The sequence below is a fragment of the Mus caroli genome, chromosome 17 (genome assembly GCF_900094665.2).
Source record: "Mus caroli chromosome 17, CAROLI_EIJ_v1.1, whole genome shotgun sequence".
Lineage (NCBI taxonomy): Eukaryota > Metazoa > Chordata > Mammalia > Rodentia > Muridae > Mus > Mus caroli.
This window is the reverse complement of record NC_034586.1, coordinates 2,990,014-3,014,054: the sequence shown is the minus strand read 5'-3', so window position 1 is coordinate 3,014,054 and position 24,041 is coordinate 2,990,014. Positions and strand designations below refer to the sequence as shown.

The following is a 24,041-nucleotide window of genomic DNA, read 5'->3' as shown; positions in this document are numbered from 1 at the left end:
CTGACCATAACGGGGATGACAGACAGACAGACAGATAAGAGTCTCTGTATAGCTATCTGGCTATTTTGGAGCTCTCTATATAAACCAGGCTGGCTTTGAACTAAGAGACCTGCTTGCCTCTACCTCCCAAGTGCTAGGATTAAAGATGTGAGATACCACACCCAGCAAATTGTGCATCTTCTAAAACTGCAAATAAGTGACTCAATATTATTTTCAATTTCAGTTGCACAGGGTCACTCTCTCCTTCCCTCCCCCTAGATAACACATTAATAGGTGGTAAGGTAGAGACCGTCTTTCACACAATCTCTAACAGCAAAACATATTTGTATTTAAAGGTCTATTTCTCATTACTGTACTGTCTCCTTAACATGAATTAGAGAGAGCAACCTAAGGTTTATAACATATAATCTCTCATTTCAAATAACAGTTCTGCAATGAAATGAAACTCTATAACACTAAGGAGCCTTGTATTGGAATCTACTCAAAATAGTGGACTCAAGAAGACACTATCTTTTTTTTTTTTTTTTTTTTTGGTTTTTCGAGACAGGGTTTCTCTTTATAGATCAGGCTGGCCTCGAACTCAGAAATCCGCCTGCCTCTGCCTCCCGAGTGCTGGGATTAAAGGCGTGTGCCACCACGCCCGGCAAGAAGACACTATCTTAAACAAAGTGACCAAATAACTGTCAAGACTCTCAAATGAGTGACCAGCCTTATGGGCTACACTGAGAAACTAATGAAATGTTTAAAAGATGTATCTTCACAATTATCTCACTAATTAAAATTCCAAGGACCTAAATGGTAACGTCTGTGTTCTTGAGTTTAAGACAGGCGGCCTGGCTGCATGTCTGAGCATGCTTCATTAGTGCTTGCTGTAAGCTAGCCATAGACACAAGACTCTCTGATGAGTACAAAGTATATGCTGACTTTCTTACCAGCAGTGCTCTTGAGTCTACTTATAAGCTACAAGTAAATATGCATGAATTCTTCTATAACCCACATTTAAAATAGACTTTATCCCATCCACATACTAATCAGGCACAATTCTGCTTAGCTTCCAAGAGCAAATGAGACCATATGCATTCAGGGTAGGATGACCAAAGACTAAAACAGGTCTTTCCAACTCTGATTCAAAACTGGGCAATAAAGCCTACCACATTTGACAATGTAAAAAATAATAATAATAATAATATGCATTTTTATAGATGATGCAGTAAGTAAAGACAAAATTGTATAAAATATTAAGAGAAATACTTGTTATATATGCCAAAGATAAAGGACTAATGCACAAAGTCCCCAGTACACAAAGACTAATGTTGTTTTTGAGGCAGGGTCTTATGTAATCCAGGCTGACCTCAAACTCATATTTTTGCCTCTTCCTCCTGAATGCTCATATTACAAGTATATTTTATAGCCATACCTAGCTATAAACAACTTATAAATAAAAGCTGAGACATTTGAGGTATCATACACAGCATGTACAAAACTCTAGTCCAATCTCTGGCACCAAAAGTTAATAAAGTAACCAAAATTCCTAAATGCACACAGATGCGGAGGCCAAGCGCAGCGGTCCACACCTTTACGTAATGCTGGCGACTTGGAGGCTGCAGAGTTAGAGGTCGGCCTGAGCAGCAGAACAGGAACTGAAACTCACAAGGTAGAAGAAAGGGGGGAGCTGGACATTTGAAAAGAAAAGGAAAAACAACCACTTTGCTCTTAAAGAGAGACATCCCTTACAAGCTCAGGGTCCCATACGGGAGAAAACAGATGAGGCCTTTTTCTTTGAGACTGGGTCATTTCTATTAACATACTTCTAAGTCCATTCATTTTTCTGCAAATTTCATTTTTCTTTACAGCTGAATCATTTTTCACTTTGTATATGCTCCACATTTTTCTTATGCATTCATCTGCTGATGTATATCAACAAGAATCGCAAAGGAGTGAACTAGCCTAAGGAACTATCTATAATAGACCAAGAAACAGAAAAAGGTTTAAAGAAAAGACATGTATTCCCAATTATCTCACAAATTCAAATCCTAACTTCCTAGATGGTAATCTCTAATATGCAGATCAAATAACAAGAAGCACACTCAGGTAAGCGTGGCTGTAGTGTGAAACTCAGAGGAGGAGAGGGCAGTGTTAGGTGCACAGGCAAAGGGCGACTGAGTCACCCAAAGACAGGAAGCTGGCTTCCTCGCTTGTCATAGGTTTCTGCTTGCTGTCTTTTCTTTTTTCATGGCAGACACGGGAATTCAGCTTTCTGGGGATCTGTCGTTGTTTTGTCAACTTGACACAAACCTGTACATATCTGGGATGAGAGCTCACTTAAGGAGATGCTTCCAACAGCCTGGTCTATGGGCGTGTCTGGGGGGACATCTTCTTGGACTGCTGATAGAGAAAGGCCCAAACCACTATGGCTTGTACCATCCCTGAGCTGATGGGCCTGGACTCTAGAGGGAAAACAGCTGAACAAGCCAGGGGAAGCAAAGCAGTAAGCAAGAGTTCCTGTGTGGACTCAGTTTCAGTTCCTGCCTTCAGGTTCCTGCCCTGACTCACCTCCATGATGCACTGGGACCCAGAAGTGTAAGCCAAGTAAACCCTTTTCTCCACGAGCTGCTTTTGGTTATTACATTTGTCATGTTTTTAGCAAAATAAACAAACTATAACAATACTGAAGTAGGGGGGGAACCTATTTTTGTAATCCAAAGAATCCAACCTGTTGCAGGGCTTCGGTGGTGGCACACGCTTTTAATCCCAGCACTGGGGAGGCAGAGGCAGTAGGATCTCTGGGAGTTCCAGCCCAGCTTGGTGTACATCATGAGTCCCAGGACAGATAGGGCTCTGTAGAGAGACCCTGTCAAGGGAGGGAAGGAGGCAGAGAGGGAGGGAAGGAAGGAGGGAACGAATTTAACAGTTTATACATTGTTAGACAAGTGCATTACGAGGGAGAAAAGAGGATGCCTTGAACTGGAAGCACTTCAGGATGAAGAGAGGTCTCTAAGACAGAGTTTCTCTTGTATTTTAGAAGATCAAACCTAACTAGGCCAAGTGGAAAAACAACATATGCCACTAGGTGATCCCTAAAACAGCAACCATGAGGAAGGGAAACCAGACCTAGGTGCCGGAAGGTACAACAGGCACACACAGCAGTGCTGTCTGAGGCAAAGCACAGATGTCTGGGTTGGAAGCTCAGAGTCAAGTGTGTGGGTAACTCTACTGGAAATATTATACTATGGCACAGTGAACTCCCACAGTCTCCCTTAGACCTGCCCATCCTCTGCTCATCCCTGGGCAGCTTTGACTTCTGGACCAAAAATAGAATAAAACAAAACCACCACCCCCACCTCATAAAATATGACACCACCACCAACTGCACTAAGGATCCGCTTTGGCATGTAGTCCTAAAGGGCTGAAATGTCTACTAACAGTTCTCTGTCCACTGGAGGCCGCAGGTCAGGCTCTGCTGTCATGACAAGCAAGCAGTTGCACAAGCTCCCTACAATACATACTCAGGAGTGCCTTATACGTAAGAAAGCAACATGCACTGGGTCCCCAATATCCTCAGAACCCCAAACTGCGGGTGGAACTGACAGCAGCCTAGGCCTTCTCGGTGGACCCTGCACCCCTCAGCCACCTCCCAACCCCCAGCTATTGCAGTCCTCTCAGCTCGCACTCCTCTCCTCCATAAGCACTCACCAGAAGACCTCACTAGCTCCACTTTCTAGCCACCCAAGGAAATGCAAAATGCAAATGAAGAAAACCCTAAGAATTGTTGCAGCCACAAACCAGAGAGTGTTGGGGAAACTCACCCATATCTCTAGGTTCTTGTGTCCCAGAGCATCGAAATGCACCAGGGACACAAAGATATCTGTAGAAACAGTCTATAAACAAGGACAAAAACACTCCAAGAATTAGAGTTAGCTAGTGACCTGAGAAAAGACCATAAGGCCCAACTCCCTTTACAGGTCATTTTCACAGGGCCTTCCTCTCCCACTGTGTGCCCAGCAGTGGGCCTTTCTTTGGTTGGTTACATCAGCAACAGGTAGGGAGAGGTTTCCAGTCCTCTGCAAATGGCTTCTTTCACTGTCACCTTTGATGCTGAGGTCTTGAGTCCCTACTCCCTACCACAGGCTGACAGTGCATCTGAGAACCCATGTTTTTAGAATAAACAAGGAAAAGAGAGGGGAAAAAAAAAAGGAAGGAAGGAAGGAAGGAAGGAGGAAGAGGGTGGCAGGTGTGATATAACCCCTGCACTGGAGGAGCACAAGCATAGGATTTCTGGGGCTTGCTGGCCAGCCAGCCTAATCTAGTATGTGAGACCCTGTCTCTAAAACCAAGGTGGACAGCTCCCTAAGGACGAAACTTGGGAGTAACTTCTGGCTTCTACACCTAGATAATACATGCAAACACACACAGAGAATTCAAACAGTTCAGTAATACAAAATCTTAAATTTTACTATTTTCAAAATACTAGAAAGTAAAAGACACTAGACTCCAAATGAAGTAGAAACAAAGGGAATACCCAAGAGTGTGGTTACAAAAAGAAATTCTGGAAATCAGAGGGCAGCAGGCCAGTGGGCAACTCTAATTGAAATGCACAAATGATTCCCAGGTGGAGGGCTCCAGGGACCAAGTCAGGACACTTGAACCACAATGGGGTCATTCTGGAGATAAATGCACTAGACACAATACTAATCTCTGTATTCACATCTGCTTTCTGAACCTTTTTTCTCTGAAAATGATGACTTTTTCCCTCCCACAGACAACTGTTCCTACTGCTCTTTAGCTGCCTGTGCCTGGCCCACTTGACACCAGTCTTGCCCTCCCCTATTCTCCAGCATTTCACTTAACTGTCCAAGGCCCTTGTTACTGCCATTCACAACCATCACTATCTCTCTGCTCACCACAGTATCTCATTTTACCTTATGTCATATAGCAGGAAAAACAGACAGAAATAAATTCAAATCCCAAGTCTGTCATCATCTAGCCCTGTGGCCTTAAGGAAGATGTCTAATCTCTGAGCTGCACGACCTTAGACTATATAGGAAGGTAAATATTAAGTCATAGGGAGTTGTTATAAGGGATAAAAAGTAATGAACATAGAACACACGAAGAACTATGAGCATATCAGTCAACTGTCATCAGCCACATTATACCCACCTGAATGGTAGCCACTGTGATACCCAAGTCATCTAGGCCCGAACAGTTCCTGTTTCACCACTGTCTAGCCAAAGCCTTGCAGGGTCCCACTCAGTGTGGACCTTCAAATAGTTCAGTCATTAAAATCAGCTCAAGGTATATAACCCATTCTCTGACTTGCCCAGAAAGCTTCTCTGAAGACACAGGTTCACAGATACCATCCTCCAACTTTCTACAGCACTCGATAGTGATTAGCCCAGTACGACAGCTATCACACACACGTCTTCAGGCATGGCCTTATAAAGGAAGGCAGTAGAGTTAAGTGTGGCAGTGTTTGAAGTTATATTATCATGCATGTACATGTAGGAGCATGTGCTTCAGTGGACACTTCTGGGAGCAGCGCTCCCCGTCCTTCACTGTGGGTCCCAGGGCGCACAGGGCAGCGATGGTGCAGTGAGTGCTTTTGACCCCTGAACCAAGAGCACAAGTGGGACGAGCATCACTAACTATCAAGAGACTCTAAGAGACAAAAGCTCTGTGGGCTTTGCTGGCTTCAGTACGGAATGGAGTTGATTAGTTAAATTAGTGTATACATTACTAAATATTAAATACTGCAAAGTACTTCTAAAAGTTCTCAGTGCCATAGTAAAACCCTTCACCTTGCGTGTATTCTAACCTAACAGCTAAAAAAAAAAAACAAAAAAACTGTGAGTTTGAGGTGTATAGAACAAGTTCCAAGACAGCCAAGGCTACACAAAGAAACCATGTTTTGAAACAAATCAACAACAAAGTGTTTTCAGATCTTCTGTCATCCTTGTGCAGAGCAGGTGTCTGGTTTGAGTCTTCACCGAAGAGCATGACAGAGCCATAAAACTGAATTTAAAAGATTGTTCTCATCATCCAGACATTCCTGTTCTTTCTGGAATTGTGATACGCACTGTGCAGTAGTTTTAAAAAGGAAATAAGAAGTACAAATGATTTTTTTATACCTTAATAACTCTTGGGAAATCTGAGTATTCCCTACCATGGACTTCCTCTGGAAACGTACACTTTGTAAACCCTCAAAAGCACAGGGGAGGCTCTTCCACAGGGGAAGACTGCTGTGCAGTCTGATCTACCACTCGGACCACATGATCCATCTGTAAGGCATTTTCTCAACTAGTGATTTGTGGGTAGTACCATCTTGGGTTGATAGTTCTAGGTTCTATAAGAAAGCAGGCTGAGCAAGCCATGAGAAGCAAGCGCGTAAGCAACACCTCTCCATGGCCTCGGCATCAGCTCCTGCCTCCAGGTTCCTGCCCTGTGTGAGTTCCTGTCCTGACTTCCTTCAGTGGTGAGCAGCAATGTGGAAGTGTAAGCCCTTCTAACTAAGGTATGACACAAAGGCAGGTGAGTTAATACATCTCGAAGGTAAAATTATAGAAGTATATTGCTGGCCCTGCCAGCTGAAAGCAAATTGCTTCTGGTGGTCCTTATGGACAGGTACTGCAAAAAAGGCTTTTGCTAAATCAATAGCTGCATACCAGCAAATGTGTTAATTTGCTCGAGTATAAGGACTCTCCATCTGGTACAGCAGCTGCAATCAGTGAAAACTGATTTAGTTTTCAATAGTCAACTGTCATTCTCTGCAACCCATCTGTCTTCTGCACTGGCAGGATAGGAGAGCTAGAGAGAGATGTGGTGGGAATCACCACCCCTGTATCTTTCAAGTCCTTGATGGTGGCACTGATTTCTGCAGTTCCTCCATGGATACAATACTGGTTGTGATCCACTATTTTCCTTGGCAGAGGCAACTCTAAAGGCTTCCATTTAGCCTTTCAAACCATAATAGCCGTCACTCCACAGGTCAGGGAACCAATATGAGAATTCTGCCAACTTCTAAGTATATCTATCCCAATTTCACATTCTGGAAATGGGGAAATAACCACAGGATGAGTTGGGGACCTACTGTGAGTTGAACATCAGATAAACTCCATTAATCATGTGGTCTCCATAAGCCTCTACTTTAACTGGAGGACCGCAATGTTTCTTAGAATCTCCCGGAATCAGCATCTATTCAGAACCAGGATCCAATAGATCCTAGGAAGTCTGATTATTTCCTTTCCCCCAGTGTCCAGTTGTCCTTGTGAAAAGCTGGAGATCCCTCTGGGGAAATGCTAACAGTAGAACTAGGTGTCATATCAAGATTCTTCCCTAGGGAAACTTGGCAGCCCCTTTATTCCAAGGATTCTGGGTCTGCATATTGGCTCACGTCTGGAAATTAATCCGCTGGCCAAGATTGTCTTTTGCCATGATCCAATGTAGCCCTTTTTCATTTGTTAGAGAAATTTTATGCTTACACAGATCAAACAGAAATGCAGTGGGCTTCTCATCTATCTCATGTGTGGAGACTCCATGACTGGTTAGCCAGAGCCAAAGGTCCGTGTAAGTCAGACCACAATAAATTCCCTTTGCCTGTGTTGACCATTATGGGTTAGGCCATTATGAACATTGCTTTGTCTATACTGCCCTTTACAATAATTTCAATCGCCTTGCCTCTGTGGATTCAGCGCTGCCACCTGGCCCCTGCTACCCCGGGGCCCAATTAAACCCACTGCATTTAATTCATCCAACTGAGCAGCAGCATCCCCAACCCTAAGGCCTGGCAAAAGGAAAAGGACAACAAAGCTCTTCACATGTGTTGGTGCCCCTCTCACCAGTTTGTCTCTTATAGGATTCATGAAGGGCACATCTTCTGGGCCTTCCCATTGTGGAGGACTAGGTTTTACACAGCATACTCTAGCATTGCAATTTCCTTGAATCTGAAATTTTTCCTTTATCAACACTAAGCTAAGGGATATCAGGCATCCCCAACTCCTTTTCAGTTAGGCCATCTTTTAGTAAACAGAATTTTTGACAAAATTCTGATAAAGAAAAACATTTAATTAGGGTTGGCTTACAGTTTCAGAGGTTCAGTCCATTATCATTATGGCGGGAAGAATGACAGACAGCATCAAGTTAGACATGTTGCTGGAAGAGCTGAATGCTCTACGTACTGATCCGAGAGGAGGCTGGTTTCTGTGACACCTTTCTCTTTAAATTGTGCAAGCTTCTATATTAAACCTAGAAATTAGTAGCTGCTCAGTCCCACAAGGCTGGATCTCAAAGAGGCATTTTCTCAACTAAGGCTCCTTCCTCTCCAATGACTAGCTTGAGTCAAGCTGACACACAAAACCAGCCAGTACAGGATCCAAAAGCCTTGTCCTACAATCCCAAAACCTGCATGAATAGACCATGTTACCCAGACTGAGAGATCTGTGTGAGCAGGCTACACTGTGTGGAGATTCATACCAATCTTATTACGTATCTTTTAAAACAGTAACCAAATTATGCTTCTGTGAGATATTTGTTTTGTGTCCCTACTGTAGTAAGTTTGATAGTATCTGTAAAATATAATTCTTCAAAGTACATTGTATAAAATTTCTAAGAATTAATAAAAATATTATACACACACATATATATAAAATTCCTGAATTTGTATTTTTAGTAAGAAAAGTTCAAACTCACAAGGAAGTTTTAAGTAAATTAAACTCACACTGAGAAGCAGAATCTCACCCTGGCTTTACAACGGAAACTTTCCTATTTTGATGTAAAATGGTATAACCACGTTGGAAAACTATTTGGCAATTTTTACTTTTAAACACATGCCAATGCTATGACTCAGAAATTCCACTTTGTGAGTGCACATCTCTACCAAAAGTTATGCACTGTACATGAATGTTCACAGCAGTTATAAGAGCCAAAAACTGGAAGAAATCCAAAATTCAAATGTTCATCAACAGAATAGTGTGTACTTATATCTATGGAAAATAACACCAGTTTAAAAGAACAGTCTAGGGCTGGTGAGATGGCTCAGTGGGAAAGAGCACCCGACTGCTCTTCCAAAGGTCCGGAGTTCAAATCCCAGCAACCACATGGTGGCTCACAACCATCCGTAACGAGATCTGATGCCCTCTTCTGGTGTGTCTTAAGACAGCTACAGTGTACTCACATATAATAAATAAATAAATCTTTAAAAAATAAATAAATAAAAATAAAAGAACAGTCTAACAATGTATACAACAGGGATGAACCTCAGAGATTATAGTGAGTAAAACAAAGTCTGACAGAGTACATAATGAAGAACATGGGCTGGCCTTCAGTGAGGGTACACCTTATTCAAGTACCTCCATCAAAGACCTGATGGACAGTACACCAAGGGGCATCTATGAGGTGAAAAGGAAGCTCTCGGGCATGTGCAGTGAACCTGCTAGAGCCTTGATCTGGGAATCTAAGTTTTCATAATTATGAACAATAAATTTATGTTATTTATAAACTACCTGATATAAGATATTTTATTACAGCAGCAAGAATGGACTAAGATGAGTATAAAGTCTGAAAAGGAAACCACAGTACCATAAGTACTGGAATATTCCATAATTGATTAGGTGGGAGTTTACATGTAAGACAATAAGTTATATTGCTAAATATGAATGCTGAGGTCCTCCCTAAACTACTAAGTTGGAACATAATCTAAAGACATGGCCTTTAATAAAAGGATTACGTCATGGGAGCAGAGGCCTCCTGAGTGGGACTGGTGCTCTCACAGGGGATCTCACAGGACTTCTCACCCTGTTCCGAATAATCTCAGTGTACATGTCTTCACAGAACCCTATAAACTGGCACCCAGACTTCAGACCGACCTCCAGAACTGTGGGAAACAAGTCAGCATTGTTCATAGACTACCAAATCTATAGCATTTAGTTATAGTGGCTTAAATAGATTAAGACACATATATCAAAAATATTCTTGCTTTTCCATAACCATCTAATGACATTTTTTATTTGTTTTGTTTTTTTGTTTTTTTGAGACAGGGTTTCTCTGTGTAGCCCTGGCTGTCCTGGAACTCGAACTCAGAAATCTGCCTGCCTCTGCCTCCCGAGTGCTGGGATCAAAGGCGTGCGCCACCACGCCCAGCTCATCTAATGACATTTTAAGATACCTGAAATCATCATAGATTCCTCATAAGAAATATTCAAATAAGCGACTGAACAGTGAAGCATATGCTCATAATGTTATACAAATAAACACTCAGCAAGAAACTATCAGCCAAGGTCCTCTTTTAAACACAGCAGTTAGCACTTAAGCATTCCTCAACAAATAGTACAATAAACTTCACATAGAATGGGGCTTTAGAAGTCCAGAAGAACCTGTGTACAGATTTTGTATAGAACACACAAAACATTACAATAGAGCCTACACAGTGTGAAAACATCATGGATCATGACAAATTAATGAATTCTTTTACCTCCAAGATACAGGTTAGGTGTTAAGCTATCAGCCCAGAAACACACTGGCTGAACACTGAGGCAAAGAAGGCAACACCACTCTGATTTTCACGCTGAGCCGTAAGGAATGGAATAGAACATACACTTCATCAGGCAAACCAGAAAACTACCAAGCAAGCTAGGGTTATCTAGTGTGACTCTCCTCCCACCCTACTCAGAAAGCCCTGCACCTACCCCACACTGGGCATCCCCCAACAGTTGCTCCCTTCAGAGACGCAGCAGCAACTCTCAGGAGGGAAGAAGAAAATGGAAAGAGGGGACGAGTGACTTATGAAAGGACAGGGCACTATGAACTGTGCTCACCTTAATATCTTTCTTGGCAGCACACAGGAGACAGAATTTACAGTGCCAAGTCTCACTACCATGAAGTCTAAGAAACTGCAATAAAGATTGGGGCCAGGAAGGAGGCTCGAGAAGAACACTAGAATGACCACAGAAAATGCAAACAGATTAGAACTCACCTCACTGTTGTGGCCTCGAAGGTTGAAGTTTATTCTCTGTGGTGTACTCCTATCTCTGCGACAGTGACTCGAGGTGAAAGTCACTCCCACCACACCTCGCCCATTGCCTGTAGCCAACCATCCTTCTTCATAGTAGCGCCTTCTGCACACAGGCTTCTCCTTCTCACTCTTGGGGACACGCCCTTTCCAGGACAGGCAGAGGATGTTGGAGTCGCTGCAAAGCACAGGCCCATGTTCCACTGCTGCATACATACTTTTCTCAATGAAGTATTTCACTTTAAAAGTACTGAGGAATTTCAAACCAAGTTCTTTTATTGGCTTATTTTTGTGGCTGGGCTCCGTTGGTTTGGTTTTTTTCTCCTTTAGTTACAACTGATCTAGAGTCCAATTAGGTCAATAGCTTATAAAGATCCACCAAATGCATAGTGAAAAAACTCCTCTATAAAAGACGTCAGTCGGCTAAGAAAGGTAATGCCTAAAAATACACAGGTTCCGTTCTCATTTTCAAGTTCTTAGGGGGAAACCACGCTAATCCTTTGGAGAAAGAGCTGTTAGTAAGTGATAATGAAGAGGCAGTTCTCTTCGCTTTTACTCAGCCTCGTTATTCTCAGCCTGAGATTCCAGGTTTTTTTTTGTAATGCGATTCCAGAGACAAAGGGTTACAAACACATAGATTTCAAGTAACTTAAGGCGGTAAGAATTCCTCTAGCTGGATTTCTCTATTCAATAGTTCAAATGCAGAGAGTGATCGCACAAGATCATCTTCCCTCTGAAGCCACCCTCTGGCACGTTTTCTGAACTAGGCAAGTTTCTGCTGTCCAGCTGGAAAAGGTTGCTTAAGGGGAAAGGCACACTAACGTGCAAAGTCAGACCAGAGCTCATGCAGACAACGGTCAAAGTTTTAACAAGAAAATCACTCTTTCCCCCACTGCTCACAGCCAGAAGCTTCCTGTCTCAAAGCCTGGCCCTGTGTCCCTAGGAACACAGGGCTTCCTAGAATGACTCCTCCAAGGGCTAGAACACCCCTCAGTGCCATAGAGACAGGAGCAAAGCCCTTCCCTCAAGCAGAGGTGGAGGCCTGCGGGTCACTGAGTATGAATAAACTGCTATCTAAATGGACCAAGTAGTGTCCTCAGTTCGGTCCTACTTCCTGCTTACACAGACTCGGGCTGCAGGCTTCTGTTTCTCCTTTCTCTAGTTTCTCTGCTTTTGCACTCATAAAAATCATGTACTCTTCTCTTAATGAAAAAAGCAATCTTAGAATTGTGTCTATTAATTAATCCCCCTCTCCGATGGATGCAGGCCTTTAAACCAGCCACCTAGGTGTGTAGCAGAGCTCTCCAAGATGTACCATCTCCCAAGACCGGTCCAAGCTTTACCAAAAGATATCTTCCTGTTCACCTGCAAGCCTGTTCACATCTTTGGACCAAAAAAGGCTTTTCTTGATATTTATTTTGTAACTGACAGTTCCAATTAGTATTTTAAAATGGCATATATACGCAGAAAAGAAAAAAGATAAATAATAAATAAAAAACTTCAAATAGCTGAAGACAGAAAGGAATCTGTTCCTTTTCAGATCAGTCCCCTCACTCCTGCTACAGCCACAGTAGAAGTTGCTGAGCTTCAGTTCAGAGTTTTAACGTCTGCTCCTGCTTTACACTGAGAGGGATTCTTCAGGTTTCATCTGTACAACGTGTTCTTCTGAAAACTTGCTTTTGCTTATGAACACGGTAAGGAAAATCTGACATTAGTGACAGACTGACTCCTGACCCCAACAGTGTAAGGTGTTCCAGCTGATGCTTAATCTTCACCAGTTGCGAAATTCAGACCGTCTTCGTATGGGAAAGTTTCTATGTAGAGAAAGGGTTTTACATAGACACACTCTTCAAATGGCACTTGATATGTTTGTTTTCCCGGTTAATTCAGGAGCCATCAGATTATTCATGACTGGAAGGTCCTGGATGGACTCTTACAACTCTGTAAAACAATGACAAAAAAGAGGATATGTGTATATATATTTTTTTTAAAGTAGCAAATCAAAGTTCTAATAAATAAGTACTGTACCTGAAACTAAAGACTTTTTACATTACAACTATCTGATAAAGCCACTGATTGTAAAATTCAGGTAGTGAATGAATAGGAACTTAAGAAAACGTGACAGGAAGAGTCTTCTGCCACATACTATCACATCAAACCTGTCGATGACATTGCGCTGTCCTTTCTAAAACTCTGGGCTCTCAATATGGTACATTCCCTTATTGAAAACTTGGTTTGAACACGCTTTCTCAAAAGTGAAACTGCAGAGAAGCCCAGAAAAGCTAATAGACCTGTAGGGTTTTGTTTGTGTTCTCCATCATTGAAGGATATTCCCTGTTTCTGCCGCCGGCCACGCCTTGAGGAAGGACAGCTGTTTACTCAGCCTTCGACCTTTCTACTAGCTACAAACTCCTACATCAGTGCTTCTCAACCTCCTTGACGCTGCAACCCCTTAAGAAGTTCTCATTTTGTAGTGACCCTCCCAAGCATAAAATTATTTTCATTGCTATTTCATAGCCATAACTTTGCTATGGTTATGAATTGTAATGTCAATACTTATATGCAGGTAGTCTTAGTCAGCACTCTGAAAGAGCATCCCGACACACAGTGAGAACCACTACACTCGATCATTCTTTGCTGTCTTCCCTGTGTTGCTATTTGCACCAATTTGCAAAGACAACAGTGATCAAACTGTCACTTCTATCAAGACTCAGAGAAGTGTAACTGCAATAGAAGGAGTCTTTTAATGCCAGATTGTAAGGCGTCTTTTAATGCCAGATTATTTTCACAACTGTCCTTCTTAGGATTACTAGTGCTATAATGAAACACCATGACCAAAAGCAAGTTGGGGAGAAAGGATTTATTTGGTTCACATTTCCACACTGCACTTCATCACTGAAAGAAGTCAAGACTGGAACTCACACAGGGCAGGAACTTGGAGGCAGGAGCTGATGCAGAGGCCACGGAAGGGCGTTGCTTATGGGCTTGCTCCCCATGGCTTGCTCAGCCTGCTTTCTTACAGAATTTAGGACTACCAGCCCAGGGATAGCACCATCCACAATGGGTTAGATATTAATTAAGAAAATTAAGATTGTGAGCTGCATGGCGGGCTTCCTCACTTTTCCCGAAGCTCTCAGAGCAGCAGACCTCTGTGGGCACTCAGCACTTGCTTGACCTCTGTCCCCAGAAACTAATGTCCCACAAATAGATTATGGAGGCTTTTTCTCTTCTTTTTTCTTTTCCAGTTTTGAGACATAGAGTTTTTCTGTGTAGCCCTGGCTGTCCTGAAACTAACTCTGTAGACCAGAGGTAGGTAGAGTTTGAGGTAGGCTGGCCTCAAACTCAAGAGTCATCTATCTGCCTCTGCCTACCAAGTGCTGGGATTAAAGGTGTGCACTACCACTGCCCAACACAGAAAGCATTTTCTCGATTGAGGTTCTCTCTTTTTAGATGACCCTAGCTTGTATCAAACTGACCTAAGACTAGCCAACAAATGACCTTCATAATAAAAACTAAAATTCTTATTTGTTTCAAAAGCTAAGAAAATGAATTCATAGTGAATGAAATAAGGCAAAGAACATTTTAAATAATCAGGAAGGAAAAAGAACTAAATGACCATTTAAAAATATACTTTAAAATGATATAAGGCCTTAAAAAATAATATAATGTCCTGTACTTGGCACAGCTTTAATTATTATGATATTTAATTTTAAGACTTCCTGCCAGGAGTTGGTGGCACACGCCTTTAATCCCAACACAAAGGCAGGCAGATCTCTGTGAGCTGGAGCTCAGCCTGGTCTACAGAGCCAGTTCCAGGACAGCCAGGGCTAGACAGAGAGACCCTGTCTCAAAAAACAAACCAACCAACAATGACAAGAAAAAGACTTCTTTTTTTTAATGTGTTCATATTAAGCTGGTTTTGCTACCAATTAAAATCACTGTTACACTAACCCTCTAATGAAAATCTACACTGAGGTCCACTCTCCACAACAAACTTACAAGTTGGTAAGTATAAGGGGAAAAATTAGAATATATAAGAAATACGTAATTCTCTTGACTAACATGAATGCTGACTGCCTAGTTACTTAGAAGGTTAAGCACACAGCCCACCCATCTGTCTAACCGTCCGTCCAGCAAGCGCCTCACAGTTAGCTTGTTACAGGATCTCAGGTTTTCTTTCTGACTTAGAGACTGATTGAGTTGGGGAGGTGGAGGAGACATGACGGGCCCCAGGTGGAGTGGAGGAGAAAGATTATTGTAGATAAAAAGGAGAGTCCAGCCTGGACTGAGGAGAGAGTGGAAGGGAGAGGCGGGAACGAGTGGCAACATCTAGGAAGACCAAAGAGAGGAGACAAAATGGTTGGGTTATAGAGGGAAGAGCAGCAGGAGGACAAGCAGCCCAGCCCCTGGGCTGGACAAGTTTAGGGTCGGGGATTGGGTATGGCAGCCAGGAGGACCCACTAACAGGGTGGGACGGAGGGATGCAGGGAGAACACTGAAGCCAGGTGTGCTTTAATATGTTAATAGGCACCTCAGCCATTTGTCCCAGGTTTGAAACCTAATTTCTGGGGACAGAGATTCAAATGCTAAATTTCAGGTCAAGCAAGGGCCAAGTGGCCACCAAGGTCTGCTGCTCAGGGAGCTTCTGGGAAGAGAGTGAAGCCATCTACCGTAGAGCGCAGTAAGAAGCAACACTAAGCTCTGCTCCCAGTCCAGTTCCTGCTAACTCTCTAGGTAACATTCAGCACTTAGGAAATTCCCAGGAAGGTGAAGCAGTAACCAAAAGAAACAAGAATGGGCTGGGGGGCTCAAACAGTTTGTGAAGTGCGTTCCATCTGGTCTGTCAAGTATCTATGAGTGTTTGAATCCAAGCTTCCAGAAAGGTACAGATCAGAGACATAAACTTAAGTTAGCCACAAAAGCAAGGATGAGGATGGAGAAACAGGTCAGTTGGAAGACAGTCCAGGAATGAACCTGTGGGAGAAGTCGTCTCAGTGCTTGTGAGAACACGCCAAGAAAACAACACAAGAATCCTGTGACCTCAGTTTCTTCAGAACATGGGATTGCTCTTGGAATGCCTTTTATGCTTCCCCCTGGTGCAGTGGAGAGGAGTGAGTTAGACTCAGATTACTTACTATTGCTTGCTGTTGTTATTCAATTAAATATTTGAACTATCTTTCACATGCCTCTATGGAAAGACATGTCCCACTGATTCTAGAGCGGAGACACGGATCTAGTGGTAAACTCTAACTTTCCACATCAGGTAAAGGTGGAAGATGCAGCTAGGGAGTCTAAGAATAAATGAGAACAACCACAGCAGACTTAAAGAGGAAATGTTTCCTGAACTGAGCAACCATCATAAGCACAGGCTGAGCTGGCACTGGGAACAAACAGGTCAGTGGAGTCTAGGCCCTGATCCAAGCGGCACCAGCACGGTGGGAGAAGACAGGCAAACTAACTTCTCTATGAAAAGATCAATGCCACAAACATTAGCCAACAAGTACTCAAGGCAGAGCTGAGAGAATATTGATGCAACTATGTGCCTAGATTGGCAGTGCAGCAACAGTAAAGCAAAGAAAAACCTGGGCCAAACAAGAAAACTTCACTGACTTTGGTTTTTGCCTTAATTAGAAAAAGTTAAAACCTAGTGTTAAGACTGAAGATAGGATGGAGAGATGGTTAGTAATTAAGAACTCTGGCTGCTCTTGCAGAGGACCTGGGTTCAATTCCTGGCACCCACAAGTCAGCTCACAAATGTGTACAACTTAGAGGACACACTATTCTGGTTTGTGTACACATAGGCACACTTGTGGTACATGCACATACATGTGAGCAAACACACATTATTTTAAAAAGTGGCCAGGACTAGGGAGAAATTTCAAGGAAAGAAAAGAAAAATCAAATTATATTGCTTAAGTTAGAAAAACCTCAATGCTATGGATTAGAATAACATACTTAATAGAAACAATGCTTTATGTCAGACTCTATTTAACTTCATAATCATTTTAACTTTTTTTTCCACATCTATATCTATAAGCAACAGAATGGGCTTAAAGAATGAAGGAAATAAGAAAAGGCCTCCAAATAAACAGTGGATCCTGGAGAGGCCATCCCGACCACAAAGAAGCAGCAGGCTGTGCAGCGGCTGGGCAGGTGGGCCTCGTCCAAGCTGAGATCAGAGTGTCTCAGACAGAGAGGTCAATGCTTTCCAGACTCGGATAGTCAGAGGCCCCTAATCTGAAAAACCCAGAAGCTGACGAGCTATTTTCAGATTGGGCTGATCACCCTACACATCAGCAGCCAGATCCACTGGGCAGTGACCTGCTTCTCAGGCTCCCCCACTGGATCTTTCTGTGACTCTATTCTCTAGGGAGAGAGAACATAAAACAAACATATGAAGGCATTACAAGTAATTGCCTGGCTGCAGTAAATGTTGGACATTGCTATTGTTACTTTATAGGCATTCTACCATTTATAAAATCTGGACTAAAATAAAAAGATATCCGAAGACTATTCACTCTGCTCTATTCTAAACGCAGGGTACAGAATAATGCAGAAAGGAAGGACCACTCCAATTCCAACTAACATACAAGACATAGCACTTCTTCCTGGGTGGCCTTAATATGATGGTGAATTACTGAAGCAGAAGCTAGCTGAGCAAGATCTAAGGATTTCTGCATCACCTTCACCTTCACAGTCTCCTACAGATAACACAACCACTTTACAAACACTTACATCAAGGCTCAAAGATTTTAAGTGAGGTTTTCAGAACTCACCAGTCTATGAGTAACAGAAGTAAAATTCAACATCTCACGCCAATACCCATACTTTTCCACTGAACTACACTGCCAAGATGAACAATAGTCATTTCCACTCTGCACCCATGTGGTTGTGAAATAGGAAAGGCCATGTGACTATCTGATGAGAATAAAAATGAATCAAGATCAAATCTGACTGTTCTCAGGCTCCAAAATATCTAAAGGAAATAACAAATGACTTAAAGGGAGAAAATAGTGAAATCTCAAGAGTGGCAGTTAGGAGCTGGGTCATTTTTAGATTCTAAATCATTATGGCATCATATTTTGAGGTCTCTTTTGTTTATGCTATTATATGAAACTTAATTTAGTTAAAAATAGAGTTACGTCTGATTCTTAATATTTACTGATAAATCCACTCTGTGTATACAGATGCATGCCACTGGATTTTTTAAAAAATAAAATCACAAAACGACGCTCAAAGAGAAATAACCAACAGCCAAAGGGAATTTACTTTAAAATGACAACGCCACAGATCTGGAAGTAGCTTCCCTGCACTCATGGTCACTCAGCACACTGTGGGTGTGGCCTGCACTCATGGTCACTCAGCACACTGTGGATGTGGACGACAATTATTCTCCAGTTCTGGTTCGCCTTTCCAGAAAATAATTTGGCAAAATGGAGAAAGTGATTAAAATCAACACTGGCAAAGATAAAACTAAGAATCAACCAAAGATGCTCACAAAATGTGCTATTCAGTATCATCCCAAAGTCCAGTTGGTATATTATCACAAGGTGAAAAGTCATACAAAAGTAGGAAGTACCTAAAATCACCTTTATCTACATGTATAATTAATAGATAAAAGAATTTAATGAAAACATTTTAAGAGAGTTAAGTAAGATTGGAAAATGCAACCGCTAAAGTCTAAGTCACCTTTTGTCTGTCCCCTAAACTGTTCTAAGTCCTTAATACTCAGAGTGATACTATGGACCCTTGGACTGAGAAGACGGCTCAACAGTTAAGAGCACTTATTCCTTCAGGAGAGCTAGCTTCAATTCCCAGCTCACCAACATCCATAACTCCAGATTCAAGACATTCGATGCTCTCTTCTAACCTCCCAAGAGTACCAGGCATGTGCATGGTACACAGATGTACATGCAGGCAAACTCTAATACACATAAAATAACCCTGCCTCTAAAAGTTTAAGAGGCAGGCACCTTGGGAAGTGATCTTCCATGACACTTCATCCTCATGACAGAGGCTCCAACAAGTTTCCTTGTCCCTTTCACAATATAAAGATACTACAAGGCACAGGGCTCCTAGACACCAGGACTCCTCAAGTCCAGCAATGGGAACAATACATTTCTATTTTTCAATTACTCAGTCTAGAGAGTTTTGTTATAGTAATGGAAGGAACAAAGAGAGTAAAACAAGAGTAAGTTCAAGGTGACAAATAAGCCAGTGTGTTTACTAGTCCCTCCCAATTTCCCACTAAAATGATCAGGAATAAGAGAAGAAGATGCAGAAAACAAAGAGACCATGGATGGGCCTTATAAATTACTAAGACAAACGTAGTAAATAAGATCAGCCTGACAGAAAAATACCGAAGAGCCTTGATTCAGCCAAGCAAGCACACTCCTCGACCAACTACCTCATTACACAAGGGCTAGCTAGCTATGCCACACGCCACAGAGAAGCAGACTTTAACTCCAGCAAGCTTTCTTATACCAGTGACAGCAGTGGGACAAGGGGAGGGGAAGCAGATCTGCAGTTAACTGGAGTGGTCCACAACGAGATGACTGGAAATCAATACAGATAGCCTCAGAAAAGCAGTGAAATCCCCTAGTGATCTGCAAGGCTCACAGATGGCCACTACTAGGCATGGCAGAGGACCGGCAATCCAACTGTGGGCATTCTGGATCCTACCCTCCCACTTAGTGTAGTAACCGTCTCAGAGGGAAGTGGAATCTAGCTTTGATCATTCTACAGAGATGAGAAGGGCTTTGCTTTCCCAACTGAGTATGGCATGATGACACACCAATCTGAAGAAAGGCAACCACATCTTCCAGCTATCCTATGATGTATTTACTTGACGACAATCTACCTGTTTTCACAAACTCTAACTACGGAGTGCCTGCTAATGATGGATGATGGAACATAATATGGTTCATACATAAACAGTTACTCTCCAACCTTAACAAGGTAGGAAATTCTGGCACATGGTACAACATAAACTCTGAGAACACCAAGCTAAACTTGAAAGCCAATCACAAACTGTTAAGCATGCATGAGCAAACACTAATGTGAGGTACCCAGAATGAATCGGGAGGAGGTTAACAGTATTCAGCTCCAATTTTAATAAAATTATAGTATTGCACGGTAGGGCACCTGTGCAGTACTGTGAACATAGTATCACTGAATTATATACTGGAAATGGTTAGAATAGTATATTTTATCAATGTATTATTTATCATTTATCAACATATATTTATCAACAATATAACATATCATAAAACTAACTTTTTTTCCAAAAAAGAATTATGAAAATTACATAAAATGCCAGGCTTGGTGACCCCAGCACTCTGGAGGTTGAGGCAAGAGCATCATGAATTTGAGAGGCCTGCATAGTCTACAGAAAACTGTTTCAAAAATAAATTAATCAACAACAGAAATATAAAAACAAGAAAAATACTTGTGTTGTGTCAAGCTTTAAATTTCATAAACACAGAACTATTTATGGTCTTGATTGTAATTATGAAAACAGAGGACAAAATTCGAGAGAATGCTATATGTAAGCATTATGCTAGTGAGGACAGACATGTGTCCGCTGGGCATAACAACAGCGTGTACTTAGCCAACTCAAGCCCATGTTCCACCCAAAGCCCACCAAAGAAAAGGAAAGTAATAGAAATGTGAGGTTTTGCTATTTTTCATGCTTAAACTGATAAAAATCATTGATAAGAGTACAAAACAATGAAGCTCAAGCATCAGTCACCACAAAGCTATCCATCTCTGTTCTTACTAAGAGGGAGGAGACAGGCTGAGCGCAGGACAGGCTTCAGATTGGCAGACCAGGAAACTCGGCCTATGAACTGGGCAAGTCCAAGCAAGCCCAGGCAAGTCAGTTACTAGAAAAACCCCAGGCTCCAACCCCCACGCCCCAGGAACTGCTCTGGAATGCCCAGAGATAGAGTAAGATAAAGCTCACCTACCCAGGAATTCCTCAGCTACAGTTTCCAGTCCCCATATGTAATGACTCTGGAATACCTAGATACAGAGTAAGAGAAAGCTCACCTACCCTGGAACTCCCTAATGTGCTTTAAGTCAGGCCTGCAAGCTCACAGGATTGTCTGTCTCTCTATCTTGGTAATGGGTGACCCCAGCATGCTGGACCTCTGCAAAATAAAACACTCTTTTCCTTTACATACTATTTGAATCTGAGGTATCATTCTTTGGCAAATCATGATCCCTTACATTACCATTCTACATTTGATGTGAAATGCTAAAGCTTCATGTAATTAGAATATTTGAAGACTTTGCAATGAGCTAAGAACCAGGGGGGGCAAACAAGTTTTTAAAAAGAAAGACAAGGTAGCGATCCGGGCAAAGAATGCAAAGATAGCTCTGGACAACCCCCTGCAGCTCTGGACTGTGCGCACTTCAGCAGTGCTCTACTTTCTCATCTGCATGAAGACTGCTTGCTCTGCCCTGGATCAAGAATACTACAAAGATCTGAGGGCTGGACAGATGGTTCAGCAGTTAAGAATACATTTTCTTGTAGAAAACCCAAGTTTGGTTCCTGACACCCATGGTGGCTAACAATGTCTACAACTCTAGTTCAGGGGACCCAACACTTCTGACCTATGTAGGTTCCTGCATGCATGTGATGTATATAAATACACTTAGGGATACATAAAATTCAAATAGTTTTTGAAAACTACAACAAAGACCAAAGATGACAACCTTTGCAAAGATGATTTGAACAAACTAATAGCCTTAAAAACTACAAGGTACTAAGTGCACAGTATTAATTTAGGCTGTGTTATCGCAAGTCATCATGGAGTCAGTTGCTCATTGCTGTGCGTTGTCCTGAAGGTGTTTGTATTGTGATGTTAACTCTGCTTCAAGAGGGGCTGCCCCACGAGCAGCCTATCTTGTACTCAGGTGGTCTTATGTGAACCTTCCCCCATTTAACCAGTCAATAAAGGCTAGAGCCTGTGACTGGACAGTGCAGGGGAAAGGTGGGACTGGAGGTTTGGGGGGGGGGGGCAGGGGGAGGAGCAGCAGGGAGGAGGAAGCTAGGATGGAGCAGAACCACGTGGCCAGGAAACTGCACCTAGCAAAGGGATAGTTATAGCTTAACTATAGCCAAGGAATAAGTTAGTAGAATGCTAGATCTGCCCAATCTAGGCTTATAGCTTATAATTGCTGGATTGTGTGGTTTTTATATGGGCTTATTAGGGCTCGAAATTGCTGCTTTTGCTGCTAAACCTCATATTCCATTCTGTTTTTACATTACTTAACTGGTGAACATTGAAAATATGAAGTCTCACCGGGCATGATGGCCCATGCCCTTAATCCCAGCACTTGGGAGGGCAGAGGCAGGCAGATTTCTGAGTTCGAGGACAGCCTGGTGTACAGAGTGAGTTCCAGGACAGCCAAGGCTACACAGAGAAACCCTGTCTCAAAACCCACCCACCCCCCCAAAAAAAAGAAAATATGAAGTCTCCCCAGATCCAGAGGGAAGGGGGTACATCTCTAACAGTGCAGAACACCCTCTGGACACATCACAGATTCTCAGGTTACATAATTTTCACGTATTTTGTCTTAGCTTAATAGGCAAAGCTTTAATGTAGTTTTTCTCTTCAAGAGATGCATTCCAAATATTACAGGCCAAGCCACTACCAAATGTCTATCTGTTCTTTAGTTGAGATCTGTATCGTCTCACTACTAACCCTCCTCAGACAACACGTAAGAATTTCTCACAACGGGTTGGGATTTAGCTGAGTGGTAGAGTGCTTGCCTCGCAAGCACAAGGCCCTGGGTTCCTTAGCTCCAGAAGAAACGGGGAAAAAAGGAAAAAAAAAAGATTTTCTCACTAAAAAATTTCACACTAAACATCTCTCACAAAAACCAAAGACATCCAGGAGAGCTACTGTTTCCAAAGCCCTAGAGTTGGTCCCTTAGGTGGTTGGCCATGCCCACCTACAGGCCGTTCACTGTGTCTAGTTCTCATGAAATGAGCCCCCCAGCCTCTGTGACAATGAACTCTTCCCCTTATTTCTCTTAGCCCACACCCACTGGTCAAATGCTAACACTCCTCAGAGCCTTAGAAGACCTTGTCTCTTCATTCCATCAACTACAGTATCAACTGTCATTCTTACACAGAAAGCTTAAATACCTATCACATCTTAATAATATTCTTTCACTTTTTATCAAAAACCCAATGTTTATCTAAATAATCATTGGTATTATAGGGCTGGCCACACCAGACAGACTTTACATGTCTTTAGAGAGTTGAAACTTTCAACCCCACCCCTAGCCTCTAGGGATGGGGAGGGGCTCAAAGCTAAGGCCAAACAAGCAGCCAATGAAGTTAACAGGACCCCACATACTGGAGAACACATAGAGACATTAAGATTCTACAAGAAAAAGGCACAAGAGCTTAGCAGCCAGGAGGCCCCCATTTCATTTATGCCCACAGTATCTCTTTGACTTGGCTGCTTCCCAGTTGTACGCCTCATCACAATTGTGATGGCACACAGATTTGGCTTTCTTTCTAATGAGTTCAACTCATTCAACTTGGCAAGGTAGCAAGGAGTCCTGGATTGCAGCTGATAGTCAGGAGGACAGGTGGCTCTTCAAAACTTGTAGCTGATATGTGCAGAGATAACTAAAATCTGAGGGTCTGATATGAAGTACAAATAGAGACAGTTAGAATTGAGTTGAACTACAGGTTTCAACTAGTGTGAGAGAACTGTACTGGAGCATTATGGTGGGTCACTCATACAGTGTAGACATTCGGTCACAAGTGATTCAAAGGCACATTCACTAGAGCTGAGGATGTAGCTCTCTGGAACAGCATTTACCTAGCATGTGATAGACCCTAAATTTGATCCCAGGTCAGAAAGAAAAAAACATCTTATAATCACTAAATGATACCTTTCCATTCCCTTGACTACTGCATATGGGTTCAGAATGCACACAGAATGTTCAAACTAACTTTTGGATCCAATTGACAGAGTTCTCAAACTCACACAGGATAACCGTGTGTATAAACAACGCA

At 42.3% G+C, this 24,041-nt stretch overlaps 1 protein-coding gene across 5 annotated transcripts in view; it reads right to left on the bottom strand.

Annotated features, from left to right (window-relative positions):
* Nucleotides 1–24,041, bottom strand: part of Tulp4 (TUB like protein 4) — a 139,642-nt gene that overhangs the window by 97,929 nt on the left and 17,672 nt on the right. For all 5 annotated transcript variants that reach the window (XM_029471020.1, XM_021185717.2, XM_029471019.1 and 2 more), the window contains one exon: nt 10,964–12,940. In XM_029471020.1, the coding sequence (XP_029326880.1) occupies nt 10,964–11,215 (252 nt within the window). In that variant the 5' untranslated portion in view covers nt 11,216–12,940. The remainder of the gene's footprint in view (nt 1–10,963; nt 12,941–24,041) is intronic.